The sequence below is a fragment of the Rhipicephalus sanguineus genome, chromosome 5 (assembly GCF_013339695.2).
Source record: "Rhipicephalus sanguineus isolate Rsan-2018 chromosome 5, BIME_Rsan_1.4, whole genome shotgun sequence".
NCBI lineage: Eukaryota > Metazoa > Arthropoda > Arachnida > Ixodida > Ixodidae > Rhipicephalus > Rhipicephalus sanguineus.
The window spans coordinates 113,882,012-113,902,510 of record NC_051180.1 but is presented as its reverse complement, the minus strand read 5'-3'; the positions used below and the strand labels follow the sequence as shown (position 1 = coordinate 113,902,510).

The window sequence follows — 20,499 nt, the reverse complement described above, 5'->3', positions numbered from 1 at the left end:
GAACACCGTTTTCTCAACTGTTCATTCGTAAACATAATGAGTTACAATTAAAATTCCACCGATCCATAAAGGAACGTAGGTGTTCCTCCGTTACTCTCAAAAAGAACTACAGTAAAACCATGGTGATACGAATCTCGCGGGGTTACCAAAAATATTCGTATAATCCAAAATTCGTATCACCAGAAAACATGGAAAATTAGTATGCGACAAAAGAAAGTTGGCATACGTTTTGATTCAGTGTTTCTCAGGGCCGCAGCGACGTCATGAACAGCTCTGAATGATTTCCAGTAAAGTTTTTAGACGTCAACGATCATACTTGTACTCGTAAATATACGGCGCCTGCGCGCGTGTGTAATTAAGGAACCAGATGTGTTGTGCCCCGTGACCGCTAGTAGCCCCTTCCTAATCTTACTATGCTTTTCTGCATGACACCAAAATACTGCGGCGAAAGTGACTTAAGAAGTGCTTTGCACACAATAGATAAGAGGCCAAGCACCTTCACCAAGCACCTTCGCCAAGGCCGTCCTCTTCGTCTCTTGGGGTCTTCGTCCACCTTTCATGGGACTTCATGGCGGACCCGAGGCCCAAGTTTCAGTCTTGTTTCATAGAACATCTGATTGCGTGGATATGGCATCAACGAGCACAGGAGCACGCGTCAACGCGTCGGAAAAAAAAAAAGCGCGACGTCAACGTCATTTGTAATCTAAACGCGAAGGCGCCTAAAGGCCTCAAAGATTTGCGCGCACTATTTTGGAGGCATCGACGCAGCGTTGATGGCCGCGCAGCACGCATGCCCGCGCGTAACTGCCGCGTCTTCCGCGACAGCGCGGGCAGCAGCTGTTCGTAACTGTGCGCTAGCGTACGTTCGTATCAAATGTCGCGGGGTGCAAATCGGTTCGCAACAACCGTACTCCAATACAGTGCAGGCTAATGGGCCTTGGCCAGGACCACATGAAAATTCGTATCACCCCGAAATTCGTACGAGCCATAATCGTATCACCGAGGTTTTACTGTAGTTTCTTGGAACGCCATTTCATACAACACTGCCTTTTTGCCACCTGAATAAAGTTTTGCTTCACAGAATACATTGTGTTTTTACTTCCTTGCGGTTGTGGCGCAATTAAAGCTCGAATGCTTTAGGTTTTCTCAAGCGGTGGTCGCTTATATCAAAGTGCTGCTTATAATGAATGCTTCACCATCCCGTTGACTTCGTTATAAGGAGGAATTACCGTAATTCCTATCTTTACGCAAAAAGCCAGCTTCTTCCTAGAAAGAGCAGTTGATGGTTTTGACACACAGTTGTCACCCAACATGTCAATCAGTTCTGCTTCAACAATCTCATGGGTCAACTGATCACTACACTTTCGCTAACAAATCAGCAGGCATCATATATCAGCCCACACATGGGCACTTTTGTGGCCACTGCCTGATAACGCATGCAATTTTTCAAGCCACTTCTAGTACACTTCTACTTTCTAGCAATGATAAGGCGACACCTAGAAAGGATGGCAGAGGTGATGCAAGGCATACAAGCAGTTCCCCAAGTTCCAGATATTTAACATTTTATTCAGTCAGTATTTGTGTTATTGTAGCGGGAAATGGTACTGTGGTATTGTGGCACCATCTGTGTGTGAATAAAAAAAACTAGACGTCCAGACTAGCTTGGACAGTTTTTGGTTAAAGAAATCTGGATATTTTGCTGACGATGACCTCAACGATTCTACAGTTGTGAACACACTGAGCTTGTCTAACAGAGGTCAAAGGTTAATTTTAAAGAAAGTTTAAGTTTCTGACGTGCATTGAAATCTGAGCACACAAGCGGTGTTTACTACAGTTTTATTGAAAATGAAGCCACCATGAACAGAAGTTGATACCAAACCAACACTTTTGTGTACAGCAGTGGAGGCAGCAGCTAAGATTCCGAGATATTGTGGTTGAGAGTGAACATGCAAGCACTTCTCAGTATCTCCTTGTCTTCGAATTTGCACTCATTGACGTTGAGCTGTACAAAATTGCCTGCTCGTGTAATCAACAGGTCTGCAAGGTGGAGCCCACACTCCAATTACCCACAAACATTTGTTGTCACAGTTGTTCTTTTGCTTGGAAGCGCTTGCCTGTGGTATAGCCCAAACAAAATTTCCTGTTTTTCTTGGTTGATGACACATACACATCATGGCTTACGCACTACTCACTTACACTGTCTAGATGGGCAAATCTAAAATTAGATAGATTCCAGCAGAAGACAGCTCAACCAGGATGCTATTGAAGCATGACTCTGTGAAAATGTCACTTGTATATCAACATGCGATTGCTAGCAGTTTCACAGTGCCTACCAATCACTTGATTGTGCATGATCCGCGCCTTGGCATAGAGTTCAGAAGTAGCAATCATATCTCTTGTGACATGCACAAGTTTTAATTATGTGACACAGTATTTTCCAGGGTAAGTATGAGAAATGTTTTATTACTGCATGGAAAAGCATGCGTGCACTTCAGATCTTATTTAGTGAACACATTATTCCTAAAGGTGAAGTAAAACAAGCCCATAATGCCAACAAAGCTGGCATTAAACAAGCCCTTACCAACAAAGCTGAAATATACTAGAAAAACAAAACGTCAGCAGAAAACTGCCCAAACTGGTGTCATAGAAGCCCGAGGTTTCAGTCGTTGTGCACTCAACTACACTGTGCCCAGTTTTAAACCTACTTGCTATTTCTCCTACTGTTACTAGCCTATCCTCTTTGATGAGTACATGTTTCTCTGTTGGCTCATTTTGTGGCGATTCCAAGGGAATTTATTCTAAAGGAAATGACTGTGTTCAATACTTGTCAGGTCGTCTTTAATATTGTTTTACCCATTGCCGCACAGCTTATGCATACGTTGCCATACGTGCGCTGAAGTCTGGTATAAATTTTCATGGCTGAGATTTCATCTGACCCAAGAGATTCTATGACTGAGGATTGACAATGTGAGTACACAGTCATGAATTGCTTATTCTGCAGTGTACCAGAATATGCATGGTGCAAGTTGTTGATGCTAAATGGCAATCCGTGATTGCAGAAAAAATAATGTTATGCCCAACCAAACGCTCATTCTTGTGGACTTTCAGACTTGCAAACAAATAAAATTGTTGGTCATTACATTCAGAATGACCTGTTTATTTATGAAAGGATAGACAATTCAAAATTTCAGAGCTACTGGTAAAATGAACTGAAATCGCCTTAGTGCATAATACTACACTTTAGCACACATGAGAACTGTGCAGATAAAAACCAAACATTCAAATGACAATTGAGATGTACTAAAATTGAGATGTACTCAAACACATGGCACAACCTTTCTACTACAGACGATGCTTGGCAAACCCACTCTGCGAAACTGATTGCACAAAAAGCATTCACTGAAATGGCATGCAGACTGTTGCGATGTGTTCATATGTAAGACAACCTACAACAAAACACAATTCAACAAAAAAGATTTATGAGAGTAAAGAGAAATTTTTAAAGTGACAATAGCCTACCTTCACACCGTACACCCTGGGCTATCAGACCCCACATGAAGTTGCCACAGAAGTCACACCACGGGAGGCCTTTGAAATTATTTACCTGTGAAGAACCAATTAAATAGATCAACTGTTATTGAGAAGTCGCATGTTTTTTCATGAGTACTAAAACTGTAGTAAAATGAAGAAAGCCCCATTTGCACATATTCACTGAACCAGCTGCATGACCCTAAAAACAAATCGGCATGCAGCAGAATGAAAGTAAATGAAAATTGCTAAAACAGAATGACAGTATTTTAACCGGGTAGTTTTGTATTTGGATAATGCAAAAAGAGCTATTGTTCATCGGAACCAATGTTTTAACAACACACTGTAAACGAAACCACAGAAGCAAGCTCTAAAATATTTTTGCGGCACCTGTTTTCTATCCAGAAAGCCAGCTCTAATAAACAGTAGCAAACTGCATGTTATTCTGCCATGAATTGAAGCAGCAAAAACTGTCTTTTAAAGGGGCCCTGCAACATCTTTCTTAGTTATATTGGAATAGTCTCATTACAGTAGAACCCCGCTGATACGTTTTTGAAGGGACCGTAGGAAATAAACGTAAGAGACTGGAAACGTAAGAGACGAAAAACAGGAAAAACGACAAAATATTTAGTGGTATGAATTTTATTTCAATTCTTACGAGCAGCACGAAAATTGGCGCGCTCAGCCGCGATCTAGTCGATGGATAGAAACGCGGAGCTTAGGACGGCCTCATCCACAGAAATGTAATCAACGTATGTGACTTTTTTAACACCAACAGCTGTGGGCATGAAAGAACTAAGCACACGCAATCACGAACGGCGCGGCGAGTCCAACCGCGAACCGCACGCACGACCATGCGAGCATGCGAGCTCCAACCAGCTCGAACTCCTCCCGTTCTCCGACAAATAACGATGATGATGAGTCTACGCCAACGCGATGGCAGAAGTGACTGCCAATCTCGAAGGCCTTGCTTTCGCAAGCAGTTACGTCATACACGCCATGTTTGTGAAATACAAATCTCAAAGGCAATGCTTTTGTCAATAGTAAATGCCAATCTCGAAGGCCTTGCTTTCGCGAGCAGTTACGTCATAGACGCCATCTTTGCAATTTGAATCTCGAAGGCCATGCTTTTGTTTGCATCACTTGAAAGATTCTGTTGCTTGCGACTCTCATGCGGCTAATATTACGGTCAAACGAGGCCAAGCTGCGTGAAAATGCACCATGGCCGCTCTCTTTGGTAGTCACTCGGTCGGCTCCGAACGCACTCCGCGACGTATCATACGGGAACGTCCGACAGTTACGACGTAACAGCGGGGTTCCCAATACATTGTATCCTATGGGAGCTATGCCGGGACCGGCGGAAAACGACGTAACAGCCGGGAAAACGCAGCAGTGAGGAACGTAACAGCGGGGTTCTACTGTATTGATGTATGACTCTTCACGAGCTATATGCCGCAAAAATTTTTCGAATCCGTCAAGTCTAAGTGGTGCGTGTGCGTGCGTGTGTCCGTGTGAGCGATCAGTACTGGCATATAAACATATATTAACTTTTCTATTAAGCTCCAGCCAAATGGAGCTGTGAGGACGTCACAACTGCAACAAATGTAATCCAGTTTTTATACACTCCCTTAGAAGCTTGTATCAGTAAGCACACTTCAGAAAAACTTTTCATTATTGGAAGTTGAGGTCCATTTTCCTTTTCTGTTTTAACATTTAATTATTGAAATGTTTCTTTTTCTATTAGTCTTGAATATATAGAATTCTAGAAGATCTTGATGTCGCTCATGAAACAAGCCTTCCGGCGTCAACAGACTATGGTGAAGGCTTCTCAGATGGCCAAGTGAACCGCATGGCAACGCAGCTCACGAGCGAAGCTCCGGCACCAGAACCAAATGCTACTTTCATGAGCCCTATAGCTCAAGTAGCTGTGTAAAGACTGACTTTTCGTAATATTAGTTCAGTCGTTTTGCTAAGCATGTGAAACGACAGCATCCCTGTGTTAGGAAATACAGCTGTGCCATTTAAAGGGCCAGTAAGCAGGCTCCTACTTTTTTTTTACACCCCCCAAGCAAGCTTGCCAATTCATACAGTAGACCGCAGCGATCACATTTTCCGAAAATTATGGCGCTGCGCGCCGTGCAGACCCTCCATTTCGAAAACAATTCCTGCACCTCTTTCCTTCACCTGACCAATCCCACTCGTACATGCAGTGACGCAAGCTTGCCCATGGGCAACTTGACGTACCACTGAGCTTGTCAATTGGTCTAAACCAAGTTTCAACAGACAGTTGTCAAGTTAATGTCAGTTCATGTTCCAACCCACCGCTACGAAACTGGGCCTTGTTTCTTGGCCCTGCGGTGATGCGGTTTTGGCCACGCAGTTTTCAGATTGTCGTACGTATATTCCTTGCACTGCATAACACCTGTGCCCACTTCGCCTTCAACATGAGCAAAGGTTCAAAAATATCGAAGAGCCGACAACTGCCCGTCAAGTTACGGAGCACGTGCAACAGCCGCAGCAAGCGGAACCCTGATGACGTCAATTGCTGACGTTGTGTCACGTTGCCGAAGTGGGCAGAGTCATGACAATGGGCTATGTCTTCCTCTCCATGTGGCAGAGAAGGGTGGCGAGGCCGCGCGAAAATTTGAAACCAGCTGAAACAGATGTTCTAACCCCTGTAACGTCCTTATTATACAGCTCAGACCACTTATAACGTAACCGCTTACAGTGCAGTACCGGCTATAATGCGGTTTTTTCTGACTCCCGTTTACCCTCCCATAGAACTCCATGTATACGCATACAGCTTATTGTGCAGTCCCCCGAGATGAAAGACCGGTTATAATGCGGCTGCCGGAATGTTCTCAGAGATGCGAGGGAGCGAGCGTGCTTCTCAGCGCAGATGCGCCGGCGGGGGAGAGAGCGGCGATGGAGTTACGAAGGAGGAGCGGACGCGGAACAAACGAACAAGGAGCGGGGGGAGAAAAAAAAGGGGGATGGCGGTGGGGGACAGCAGCCCGGCGCGGGTGCATGGTGTGAGGAGGGGGAGCGGGTGCGTGGCCGACGGAGAAGCCTTTGCCCCCTTGACATGCACGCTCCGCTACGTACGGGCGCCCGCGTCCGCATCAAGAGCGCGTTACCGCTATTTGTCTCCGTCGGGAAAATAGTTGCTTCGTCGTAGAGCGCAGATATTGCGCGTGCAACCTCGATTCCCCCGCAAGTAACAATGCTTTGAGACGCGATTAAGCTTTCGCCTTTGCCACCAACAGGCGGACTTACAAGCTTGAGAGACTTTTTCAGGATAGTTGCCGCGGCTATTCACCTTCGCTGTGCAGTCACCGTCTGACACTGCACTGGAGCCGCTTGATAGTGCCTCTGACTGGCATTTGCCAGTGTGGTATAGCCATGGAGAAGGAGAGCGCAAATGCTTCTGAACAATGCAGAAGAGCGGAGAAGCTTAACTCATCGGATCCTGAAGAAGTTGCCTGGCAAAATAAATATACATGTGCCACATAATACGTATACCGTGTGTGTGTCATTGGAGCAGCAGTAAGCATGATAATCAAGCTAATCCTAGACAATCAGGAAAGCTAAGAATAATTAGCTGAACCTTTGCTAAAGCTACATTATCTTGGCATAGCCGAGTTAAGCCAATGCACCATTTTTTTCTAGCGGTGCGCTGCTGTGAAGCTGTTGTGTGCCGCTGTCTAACTCGAACGCTCCAAAAGACGCTACTGTGAAGTATCATGAATTTCCCTGTGATCTACGGCGTTGGGAAGTATGGCTGAAGAATATTTTTTGCCAAGGACCGTCGGGGAAAAGAAGCAAGTGGGAGCCAAGCGACAGGTTGCTGATATGTTCATGACATTTTACTGAGAATGACTATAGAAAGGACATGAAGGTTAGGCTTTTGCTTCCAACTGCTGTCCCGACTGTGTTTCCCGGTTATCCACACTACACGCAAAAAAGGAATGCGCAACCCAGAAAACGCCGTCGGATGAATCCAGCTGATGACACAGTAGTTGGGGCAGGTGATTGTGAAAGCTCACGAGAAAGCCCCAAGATTAAAAGTTCCTCGCACCCTATGAAAGACAAGATTGAAGCGAACTTCAGGTCAGCAGTTGAGTGCCATAACCACTAGACCACCACGGCAGGTAATTCTTTATGCATAACACAGCTAACAATGTTAAGAGAGCATATGCGATGCGATGCCGCAACGCTGCACATCTTTCTAACTAAACACAACTTTTTTTAGTTTTACTACTTTAGTAACATGGATCTCACTTCTCTTTCATTGCCGTGACATTGTACAGTACTGTACAAGTACGGAATGATGTTACAAACCATAACAACTGTTTTATAACTAAGACATCCGGTAATATTAATGTAAAGCAGCTGATGCCAGTAAAATAAAGCTGCATAGCGAGCAGCTGAGTACTTTAGGAACACGTTATTACATATGTACAGTTGTGAGCAATACAAGAGGGAATGCCGAATTTATGTTGAATCAACAATTACTTGCAATTTGTCGAGATGAATGTGACGTATTGAATTGCAACCAATACCTTTACTTTTATGGACACTTTTGTGCTTGCCAACTGCATTTATCCGCTATCTCCTTTAATTGGTAATTTCAGTGTTCGCTCTCATATTGATCACGAAGGTACATAATAGGGCACGCATTTGCACTGGTAGGTTCATGATTATGAATGGAAAAACAGCCCTAAAAATACTGGGCAAGAGAGACACAAACCATGGTGTTGTGCACAATATTCCTCTTTCTTGCGGGCATCAGTATTATGTTGGCAAACAAGCTAGTGAGCTAATGACTGCATGCATGAGCATTCCAACAAGGTTCAAGAACAAGCTAGAGATAGTGAATTATCTCTTTGTTGTAATGACTGCAGTTGCCAGCCATCTTTTAAAGATACGACATTCCTGTCAAAACACCATGACAAATGTGTGCGTCTCATTTCAGAAGCTTATCATATCCACAATTGTTGCGAGGCATGTGTAAGCTTCCCCTCGACTTCCCTCCTTCCGAAGGAGATAAAATTCCTGACCCATTGATCACTTTATTGCCTCTGCGCAGGCTGAGTCTTCATTTCTTTTTTTTTTCTGTTTAATTGCGTTAGTGGTGCAGTATACATGTGCCGATTGGAAGAGTAAACACATTCGGTCTGTGTGGTCTTGTCACGTCTTTTAGCACTGTTTTTCCATTCGAATGTTGTACATACTTGATACAGATTTATGAGTGTCACTTTTGTAGTCGCACGGGTGACAGCAACAGACTCAGCAGGTGCAAGCAAAAGGAATGGTTTATTGAAGATAGTGTGGCTGGCTTTATTCAGTGCGAATCTGCCCTATCAGGCACACTTCGCAGTGCTATCAACAGATTGCATCAACGCGATACAGCAACTTCTAGATGGCATTCACAATGTTTATAAATCTAAATGAAAACTCCCTATGTGTGCTCACTTGAGCCATAAGAGCCTCTTGTTGCCTTGTCTCCCATGAATGTCCCATTCTCAAGAGAAGTTCGAATGGTACACTTCTTGCTTACTAAAGCTTGTTTGAACTATAAGTGGTCATAACCCAGCGAGGCCCATGCCATGCAATTTCCATTCTTTTTGTTTTCTATACAACTGACCACTGAGTGACACCTTCGGGTAGTTGCCAAGTGATGCCGGGACACTGCTGAACTGCAGCTCCAAAATAGACTGATGCCACACATTTAAATTTCCTAATGCTTTCCATGCCGTGAATGAGCCGGGTTTGTCCATGTATTTCTGGTAAAAATGCTTAAGGACGTGCACAGCTCGTCAGTGGTACTTTTCGTTTTCTAGCAGTGACACAGACGTGCTGGTTTCATCTAAATGCTTTGTTGTGCTTCTAATACGTGGTAGAACACAATGTCCATTTCTGGCAAACACGGTGCAAGCATCGTCGAATTTATTCTGGTGGAGGACGTAAAGTGTGTTGGTAACTGGGGTCTTTCAATTACTGCATTTTCTGGTGTATGAGACGCACCTTTTTTCCGATATTTTCGCTGGTGCGTCTTATACAACGGTGCATCTTATATACGCAAAAAAGTCATGCGATTCTGCGAGACCAATATGTCCATATTTAATTCATGAGTACGATAAACTAAGCACGAGAGCATTCGTAAAAATATATCAAATTTTGTTATAACAATGAAGTGGCTGTGGTAATAGATGTCAACTACTTGCTGTTCAAGCAGTGCGGCAACCACGGAGATTACGGCCGCAAGAAAAGCCACCACTGTCGCGCACCCCATTCCACTTTGAATTACTTGGACTTAAACGAAGCATTAAACCCACGAAACTGAGGCAATAAACAAAAAGGGCACCACAACGGTTCATTGTAACGTGGTAGCGCCCAAAATATCAGTCACAAAAGCGAAAGTACCACTTCGTTATCATCATCGTTAGTTTCCATGTGAGACGTTGCAGCAGTCCAGCAGTAGTCGCAGCTTCCGGCTTCCGGTCGCCATTTACGTTTTGTATGCGTGTGTTTAGGTGGTAACTGTGTGGTGCGTTCGTTGTCCCATAATGCCATAGAGGTATGGTAGCCACCATAGTAGAGGCAACGCCAACAATGTGCTTCAAGGTGCTTACAACACCGCATAAATGTTACTCAGAGGCCAACAACGGCAACCCAGTGATGCTGCCAACCGAGGTGGAACTTTTGACTGTGCGCCGGAGGATGTAGCTTCGAATCCAGTGAAATGAACAGTGGTTTTCTGCGCCTTAATAAAACTGCTGCTTACAGGTATTCAGTGCCGCGCGTGACTACGCATTTCGCAATGAATGTACAGTCGAGCCCGACTATATCGAACCCGTTTATATCAAATTATCCCATATATCGAACAATTTCTAAACACGGTAAATTTACATTGAGAATATACAGCAAAACTTACTGTTACATTGAACGAAAATAGCAACGACAACCGATATATCAAACTCCATGTGCTTCAAAAGTGCCCCAGCAAGTTGGCTTCCCCTCGCGGTGGTGGGGAAAACTGCCGGCGCCACCCTAGAAAAAGTGGTTTAGACCTGGCTGTGCTCGGGCGAACACCCCCCTGCAAAAAATTATCCTGGCCTGCTCGCAGCGCTTACAGCCAATCAGAGGCCGTCGTGCTTTCTCCGAGGCGCGGAGGCAGTACAAGTGAGCGCCATTTTTTCTTTCTTTATGCTTGCGTGCCTGCTGCTGCCTCTTTTCCTCGAGTCCTCAATCAGCGTGGTCCGTGCTGGTGGTGTTGCCTGTTGGCGCTCTGTGAACTTTCTTGGCGCGCTGTCGTCATGGCTTGTGCAAAGAGGCAGAATTTGCCGTTCGCCGCGAAACTCGACATCATAAATCGAGTCGAACGCGGTGAGAAGAAGTCCGACGTCGTCGCCGCCGCGTACAAGATTTCAAGGAGCTCTTTCTATGCTGAGTAGATTGTGGGCAGATGTCACGAAGGAGACAATCCAGAACTGCTTTAGGCATGCCAGCTTCCACATGCCTGGTAATGACACCCCAAATTCCGATGACAGCACTGAAGACACCGCAGGTGTTTCCGCGAAAGTTTGGAGCGAGCTGGCAGAGTTCCAGGGTGCTATCGACGGATCGACATTCGACGAGTTCGTCAGTGCGGACGATGATGTCGCCATCATGGGCCAGCTACAAGATGAGGACTACGTTGCAGACGTCGTGCCGACCACGAGCCAAAGCGACAGCAATAAGGAAATTGACGATGGCCTGTTGCCTACATCCTTCGAAGTGATTAGTGCATTTGCGTTAGTCCGGCGCTATTGCGTGAATATGGAAGGTTGCGGCCTCAGCTGCTCCGACTCGTTGGACAACAGGGAGGCGTGCGTGCTGTTGCAGGCAGCGAAGTCGTTTAAACAGAAGAAAATCCAGGACTATTTTGTTCCAAAGTAGGGCACGCAAGTAAGCCACCATATTAATAAAGTACTTTTCTTACTGGTATGTGTCTTTGTGTCATCAAATCCTATAGCGGGCCTATATTGAATTATGCCATATATAGAACTAATAAACGTTTGGTGAGTTCGATATACCCGGGTTCGACTGTACTCCGCTTGCATCGTTGTGTTTTATCATGTTCACAGAGTTAAAAATAGATGCGTCTTATACAAAGGTGCGACTAATACACTGGAAAATACGGTATATGGACATTCTCAGCAAGAATTTCGGATAGCTGCACATCACAGAAGGGTATCAATGCACATATAAATGAATGAGCTCTTTTACATTTTGCAACCATTTGAGTGCGGCTGCTGAAATCGAGAAACACAAAAGAACATTGCTTTCTCAAAGAAAAGACAAAAAGCGTGCAAGTTACCTTAAAAGCATGAGGTTTTTCAAAATCTTGGACGTTGATGTCTTCGGGAATGCCATCCAGCAAGGGACAATCGAGCTCCTGAAAAGGTATTAAGACGAAGGGCACCATAAGCATGAGTTGCGTGAGGAAATCTCGCACGGTGCTCTGGTTACACGTGATAAGTGTATCCAAATAAATGACAATGTGCTCTACTATTAAAGACAACATGCAAGGGCATGGCTCACAGTTAGGGGTTACAGTAGCCTACGTTATGTTGCTCCTAAAGTGACATGCTCTGGTTGCAGAGGCCATGTTGAACCTCTGCTACCAGTCTGCCATGCTTTGTGCTCTTTTGATTTTAGGCATGTAGTACCAACTCGTCCTAGCATAGACTTAAGCAGCGTTAGCATCAACCCTCACTACGAGCTATGGTACAAATGAGAGCGGCTGCTTGAGCATAAGCAATATGGCCATGAGATGGCGTGAATGATGGCATCACTCTGGTGACCATGGCCACAAATGTGTCTGACAGCGAGAACAGTAAATTAGTTCTGTGCATGTAAGCTTGATTACATAAGCACATTCCAAATAACAACAATCGTTTGGAAATACAATTTAGGCAGCTTTCACTGTTGCTTCCTATTTTGGCCAGAGCTACTGAAGCTATAAATGACGATGCGGTGAAGCCAGTTAAATGAACTCACTCAATCGAGAGCGCATTCTGCAGCCAGTTTCACTAAACGTTCCCATCAGTGCTGCGCAGTATCGAAGATACATGTATCTTAGATACTATCTTACATACTCGTTGGGTATCTTGTATCTGTGTCACGATACTTTTCGCAAGACGTGTATCAGTATCTGTATTTCCGATACATTCAATGATGTATCGTGTATCTTATACTGCATCGAACACCCCCGTGCGAAACAATAAACGTTGGCTGAACTCAGCTTCTCATGGTGATACTGCTGCCAATAAGCTACCTGAATAAAACTAGACACAGTAAGATTCTCTGGTCTTTCCGCCAGATTCTTCTAGCGAGGCCAGGCGACGATGTCTCCTCGTTTCTACTGGTGGAGTACAGTCATATGGTGGCGCTCGAGCCGTCTCGACAAAATCAAGTGCACGAAAGTCTACGCCCAAGTAACCTTTTGTTTTCCAGATTTTTTTCCCTTTTCAGTTGTGTCAATGCCGTGACACTTGCTGTTCTCTGTATTCCAATGCGTGCGGCGTCTTTCACTCATGTTTTGATGCCGCTGTAGTGTAATTATCGAAGTTTCTCTTGCGTGGTGCTTCGTTATGATGTCTGAAAAATCCAATAATGGGGTTGCTTTGCGCCTCGTGGCTTTTGCACATCAGCGATCTGAAGGATCTCTTGGATGTAATTTTGACTAACATATTCAATGAGAGTGTCTTATACGAAAAAGACATTCTAACAACTATCACACCCGATGCTAGATGTAATAACAAAATCATTTACCTAACAGGAAATGTCGACGTACCGTATCTTTTTCTTCCCGCTATCTTTATTCAAATAGCTTTTAAAATCATTAGTGCTTCGTTAGCTGTCCTTTTTTTGAATGACACACATTACTTAGGTCTCTCTATGCTCTACCGTCTGTTTACAGCAATGTCTCTTTTGTAACGTGCTGCCGAATTAAGCTCTTGACTTTATTCTTACTTTTAACTGTCTGCTCCATTTCTGCTGCTGTTTGATTGTTTACATTCTACTCCAGTTTACTGCTTGTCAAGGCGATGTTGAGGACAGATATATAACACGGGGGTGCCTGGAGTACACAGTAACAAAAATTCTGCTTACTTCATCGTAAAATAGCAAAATTGAGTTTCAGTTACAACGGAAATCATTATAAACCGTCTTGAAGACGTTAGGAAAAAGATTCGAGAAGCATTGTTTTACCAAATGCACCGTGTTTCTCATGAGCTTCCCAACGAGCTGTTTTATGATATTTTCCACAGTCAATGAGTTTTCTATTGTCTAGCCTTGGCAGGTAAGTTGATAATTCATGCCTTATTGTCATAGCTATTAGGTGTGCCACCTGTAACGTGTCTCTGTTTTTATTCAATGTGATTGTTTGGTAACCACCCTTCTGTTTTTCTTAGACATGTATTTGTTTTCCTTTCTTTAGGTCCCCTGATTTTTTTTTTTTTTTGCTTTTAATAATCACAATGTGATGGGAGCTGTAAGTGGCAATAGTGTGAATAGCTGTGGTGTCCTGTGATGCTTTGTGCAACTATACAATGCATCTGAAACGTTTCTAGGCAGCACATGTTATGTCGTAGAAAAATGTTAAATCGTTGCACGTTAGTGAGTATGTCGCTAACAGTCCCTGCTGCTGTACACCTCTTCGGTGATCCGGTATAGCAGATACGGTAATGCGTTTACGGACAAGGTACAACACACCGGTATTTGTGCCATTGTGTGAAGACTTCTTATTGAAGAGCTTGTAATTAGATGGCAAACCTCTAGCTGGTCGGCAAGCAGAGCAGCGACTCCCATCAATTATGACAGCGACAAGCAAAAACCACTGACAGCGCAGTGCATAAAGAGCTGTCACGTTAAGCACCTAAAACAACCCCAATAAGATGTTTCAGAACGAAACTAAAGTACTTTGAGCAAGAAATACAAAGCTTTCGAGATATCAACAGACATTTCGTTCAAGTGAAACAATGTTCGTCGCAGTTAAGAACTTTTCAATGCAAACATTTTTGTGCATATACATTTGATGCAACAATATAGAGGGTGACCAGAATGAAGCTTTATGGTTTTCTTAAAATTCATCCCGGGGAGGCACGTGAAGGCCACCTTTCCACATAAGTTACGTATCTATGGGGACACAAGGTGGGACGATAATGATCGCTGACAGGCGCCCAATTAACTAAGACTGCACAATGATCTTTTTAGTGACTGAAGTAAGTGGGCATGTTTGTATCGAAAAGTTAGAGCCAGTCGTGTTTTTACTCAGTTCCACTTGGCAGAATTCTTCTAGCATGTCCGTGCTGCTAGATATCCAGCCGTGAAGTTTAATTTCGGTTCGCTCGATTACTCACACAAGACAGTATACAGACTGGCGCAAAGCAACGCACCAAAGTGCCGCGGAAGTTTCGTGCGGCGTTTAGGCAAAGATGACGGTTACCCTTCATCACCAGCTGGCGATATCAAATAATGACTGCGCGTCACATCACAGAGAAACTTCCCGCCGATACTCGTTGTCTCGCATGCGTAATCATTGAAACCGCAATTAAACTTGTAGCTGGATATCTTGGAGCACGGACATGCTAGAAGAATATTTTTCAAGTTGATCTGTGTAGAAGAGCGAATGCCTCTAAATTTTTCATACAAACATGCATGCTCATTGCAGCAAAGAAAAAGTCCATCATTGCATCTAAACTGGGCGGCTGACAGCGATAATTCCCATCTCACTTTGCGTCCCCCTGACCACACAACCTATTTGCAGAGATGGCATTGTAAGACAATCATCAAGGTTAATTCTGATTGCCCGGTATAGATCTATAACAGCAAATTTGCGAATGTATCGAGGTATCTTAAGATACAATTGCAAAGTATCGTATCGGATACAATTATTACCGCAGTATCTTGTATCTGCATCACAAATACTTCGTGCCTAAGTATCTTGTATCGTATCGCGATACAATTTCAAAGTATCTTTGCCCAGCCCTGGTTCCCATCCAACTGCAATGTGGGTTATGAGTGAAGAGCCTTGCATTAATTTTGGCCAGCTGGGATTCTGAGACAACGGCGTAAACCTCCTTCATAGCAGTGCATCAGTTCTATGAAAGAGTAGTGCTGCTGATGATAGGTATGAACAATGAAGTGAGCCAAATAAATAAAGTTCTGAAAAATCAGTTGTCTCTCTATTGCACTGAAATCTGTTATGCCCTGAACTTAACAAAAATGGAGAATCATGATACTACAGGCGTTAATGCGAACAGTCGCAATCAATTTCTAAAATTCAGACATCTTACAATACAACTGTGAGGTTTCGCATGTACATAATCTTGGTGTGCAGTGACAACCCACCACTCACCTCATCAGGCTTGTCATACTCGTGACTCTCCTGTTCGGCAGCGGGTGGCGGTTGTCGGTGGTGGCGCATGCGAAGTGATTGCTGCTGCTTCTGACGCAGCTGGCGCTGGTATGAGTGGAGCGTCATGTAAGGGCTGTCCTCGTACCGCGACTGGGCGCACATGGAGTTGATGTACTCGCCCGCGTACGTCTCTAAGTACATTGTGATCAGACCGTCGGCCACCAGGTCTTGTAGCGTTGCAAAGCGCTTCTCCCCAACATAGTGCATTCCGTCGTGATACAACCTAAAGTTCTTGCACGCGTTTCCAAACCTGGGGAAAGGAACGAGAACATAAAGCGATATGCTCAAGTTTCAGAGCACCTGAGTGCATGCGATTATTTTCCTATGTTTGACAGTAAAAATGAATAATTCCTGGGGTTTTACATGCCAAAACTACTACACGATTATGAGACACACCATAGCATGGAACTCTGGATAATGTCAACCACTTGGAGCTCTTAAATGTACACCTAAATCTAAGCATGCGGGTGCTCTTTGCATTTTGCTCCCATTGAAATGTGGCCGCCGTAGCTGGGTATCGAACCCACACCCTCTACAGTGCTGGTCCTCCAAATATAAAAGTGGTGGCTTGCCAGCTTACTTTTTCTTTCATTCAAATAACAGGGTCAAAAGATAAAGAAGATGAACAAGAGCAGTTTCTAATTTGTTTTAACTATGTGAATAAGTGTGTGCAAAAACAATTAGGTCTTTCATAAGCAACCATGCAAGCAAAACTCATAGTTGCTCTTATCAATGCTTGTAAAATGAGAACACAGAATTCATATGCGGTTATTGCAGCTACATACAACAATTCATTCGTAGGGCATAACATTGCAAAGTAAATCTCTAAGGGGATACTAAAGTGAGACAATAAGTCAGTCGATCGATACTAATAAATTAACCCTTGGGAACACTATCACCATCAATTTCATGGTCACAACATCATTATTAGAAGAGAAAATGAGGATAAACATTTCCTATCTTGAATATTGTGCCGAAACCTCAAGAGTGATAGACTGGTCTTATGTCAAAGATGCTAAAGTATACGTCTGCATTGGCGCCATGTTGGGTCAAAAAAAGTTTCCAAAACTTAACATGCAATATCTCTGACTCCTGTAAAACTCAATGTGACGCACTTTTGCCATAGGTCGGCAAAAAATGAGGAGCTCACTCAGACTCACTCATGAAATATATTTTTCCCTTAGGGCTCACTCGGAATCGCACTCACCAAAATATTCCTCAACGAGACTCACTCGGGCACCGACTCACTAAAATTTTTCTTAACCGGGCTCACTCGGACTCAAACTCACCAAAACATTACTCACTCAAAGTCACTTAGACTCAGACTCATGGCTCGATTCAGCTCGTGAGTCCGTTAGCGTATAAGTAGCTTTTTCAACCATGGTGTCAATGTTCTTTAACACCAATATCTTGCATAATCGATGCTCTGCTTGGTGTCTCTCGATCTCATATTTTCAAATACGAGTTAACAGTGGTGGCAATTTAGTAAGGAAATTTTTATTGAGATGACTCACACGAGATATTTTTACTATCAAGAACTTCTCGCGAAAAAATTTCCAGGGTGGCCCTCGTCAAGGCACCTCCCCCCCCCCGCCGTTCACTCGCGCCTCTAATCAATAAATATTGAGCTCACGTGCTCTGAAGAATGTGTGAGATGTGAATATAAACGTGAGCCGACATAAGGCTGATAGTAATCACCATAGGTCGACAAAAAACTGTGGAGCTCACTCAGACTCACTCCAAAAATATATTTTGCACTTGGGGATCACTCGGACTCACACTTACCAATATTTTCCTGAACCGCACTCACTCGGACTCAGACTCACTAAAATTTTTCTCAACCGGACTCATTCGGACTCAAATTCACCAAAATATTACTCACCCGGACTCACTCAGGCTCAGACTCACAGCTGGATCTCAGTCTGAGTGAGTATGCTGACCAGTGACTTTTGAATTATAAAGGCGCTAGGAGTCACCATGAAAATCTACTATGGTCACGGCAAGCTGGTGTGGGAGCTTCAAGGTGGCATTTCCCCTAGCCTTTCCCCATTTCCCCTTTCCTAAAGCACATTTCCCGCCTTACCGGGCATTTTCTGATGCAAACAGTGGCGTTTTTCATATTGTGGAGGGGCTATTTACTAATACTAGTCAAATTGTTGTCCTTTTTGGTGACCCTTTATTGCGCACCCGTACACAAGTTCTCGCTTATTCCCATCCATTGACATGTGGGCGCTCTAGCCGTGCATCAAACCTGCGACCTCAATATCTAGAAAATGGCAGTAAGTACCAAATGAAATGAGCTTTAGAATGATATCTGACAAAACAAAGCTACTGCACCTACCAGATAAGACCACATTGGCAACATGTTCGATTAGGTTATGTGCAATCAACGTGAAAAACCACCTGCGATAAGCTTCTGTCCAAAGAGAGGAAAGCAAACAAAAAAAGCTCACCTTAAGCTCAGCGTGTATTGACCAGGAGCACGCTGACTTTCTCTGACCAGATAGCAGCCATCCCCTTCTTGCAGCATGCGCTCCGCTTCCTCCCGGGATATAATCCCGTGAAACCTAGGTTGAACATGCGGGTTCAGGTATTGTTCATTTTCTGTTGCCACGCAGCGACATAGATATTGCGGGGCTTTTCTGATTTCTATGTCACTCCAGGGCAGCTGGGCTTGGTTAGATATTGAGAATATGGTATTTTCACAATGTATCCCTTGCTTTCGATAAGGTATAGGCTCAATCTGACCGAAAACATCATGAAGAAAAGAGGGAGCAAGAAATCAAAGTTGCGGCAACAATTGTTGCCATAACTTGTGTCGGTCTGACTGATTTATGGAACTGCGCCTATGGTTTGACTGGTTTACATGAGTTGCTAGCATTCTTACAGTTTACAGTTCTGTCACTGAAAACCAGCAGGTGTTTTCATGAACTTTGTTGTAACCTTTCACTGACTTGTCCCATAATACGGCTGCAGCACTAGTTGAATATCTAACTAATAAATATTTTCAATTGAGTGAATGTATAACGTTGTCGCACGTGAAGCTTGACACAAATGGGTTTAGTGAGCGCTCTCTTTTGTTAGGTTCCTGACACAAAATAATGGCTTGTACATTTACTTTAGCATTGGTGTGAACGCAGCTCTGTGCTGACATTTTATAATATTTGTGCTCTTACATATACTAGTGACTTGTCAGCAATGCTTTAAAGCTGTTGGCAGCCGCAGAAATAAACAATAAAGAAATACTTACTCCCTTCCATAATGAGCGGGACGATTAGGCACCTGTGGTACAACAAGAAGATATGAGTCAATGCCTTAAGCCATTTGACGTGTTAGTAAGAACTAAAAACAAAAGAAAGAATGATTTTGCACAAGACGAAACAGCATTCAACATACTACAATTACGCTACTCCAACGAGAGAAACACAGATCTGTGCACCATTCTACTCATACTTTGTGCTAAGCTATAAATTACACCAATCATGCCAGTACATTTATAGGGCTGGTTTTGTATATTGATTCTTTTTTTAGTATATGCAACACTCTGCGGCCCTTGTATGGGTCACACATAAAAATCCAGTACCAGCATGAGCACCCTTTTGGAATTCAAAGTAGTTCTATCGGATGCAAAATTCCTACACTCCTGTAGTGATAGGCGCGAGAAAAAACAGTATTATTTTACGTGCAGATTTCACTTCACTACGGCAATGACATCCTTAGATTTGCACAGCCACACGGTAGTAATACTGAGAACAATTTTCAGTGGGGGGGCATGGCGTACCTCTTTATTGCAGACTATCCTCTTTGGCGTTGGTGCTTTTTGCTGAAGCTGGTACACTGAAAACAATCAACACCATTAGTCTTTTCCTTCGGGACAAACTCGGGAGATTGGACCCAATGCATGCTATATAGTTTTCTGGAAAAATGCAGAATACGTACGGTAAGACTTCCACACTTGCGGTATTTCATTCATATGATGTTTCTGCTTCATATTCTCCGCTGCGAAAATGAAAGGAAGGCAAGCGGTTATTCACTCACACGTTACGAAGAGGACAGCAGCAGCATCAGTTACATCACTAACTCGGACAAAACATTTTTTTTTTTTCCGAAAGCTATCAATGTTTATTTTTGGAAGGCTCGCTTCGACTAGACGGCCTCAGATGTATACAGGCCGAGCAAGTAGTGTGTATTCTTGTCAGGCGAGTCGGCTGCGAAAACATCCAAGGAATGGAAAGCGATAGGTGATCTTTCTACAGAGCGAAGGCTTTTGACTCGCCCCCGCCGTCTGAACACTATATTTAGGGTCTGGCAGACACCCAAAACGACTGCAAACTTTACCTAGATATGATTCGCACGAGTTCTAGGACAAGAGGTTCAATATCAGATGACCTGTGGCGCAAATCGAATCGAAAGCCGGGTGGAGCTTCGTGCCGATGAAACGAATAAGCACCAAGCACTCGCTCACTACCGAAACGAATTACCCGGACCGTGGCTGTGCGGACGGG

General features: G+C 43.9%; 1 protein-coding gene across 1 annotated transcript in view; it reads right to left on the bottom strand.

Moving 5' to 3' along the window:
* LOC119394152 (N-chimaerin) overlaps positions 1-20,499 on the bottom strand; it is a 41,245-nt gene that overhangs the window by 20,320 nt on the left and 426 nt on the right. The window contains exons 2-8 of the mRNA XM_037661414.2: positions 19,934-19,993; positions 19,776-19,831; positions 19,245-19,276; positions 18,448-18,561; positions 15,935-16,244; positions 11,891-11,968; positions 3,520-3,604 (exon numbers count right to left, since the gene is read on the bottom strand). Of these exons, the coding sequence (XP_037517342.1) occupies positions 3,520-3,604; positions 11,891-11,968; positions 15,935-16,244; positions 18,448-18,561; positions 19,245-19,276; positions 19,776-19,831; positions 19,934-19,993 (735 nt within the window). The remainder of the gene's footprint in view (positions 1-3,519; positions 3,605-11,890; positions 11,969-15,934; positions 16,245-18,447; positions 18,562-19,244; positions 19,277-19,775; positions 19,832-19,933; positions 19,994-20,499) is intronic.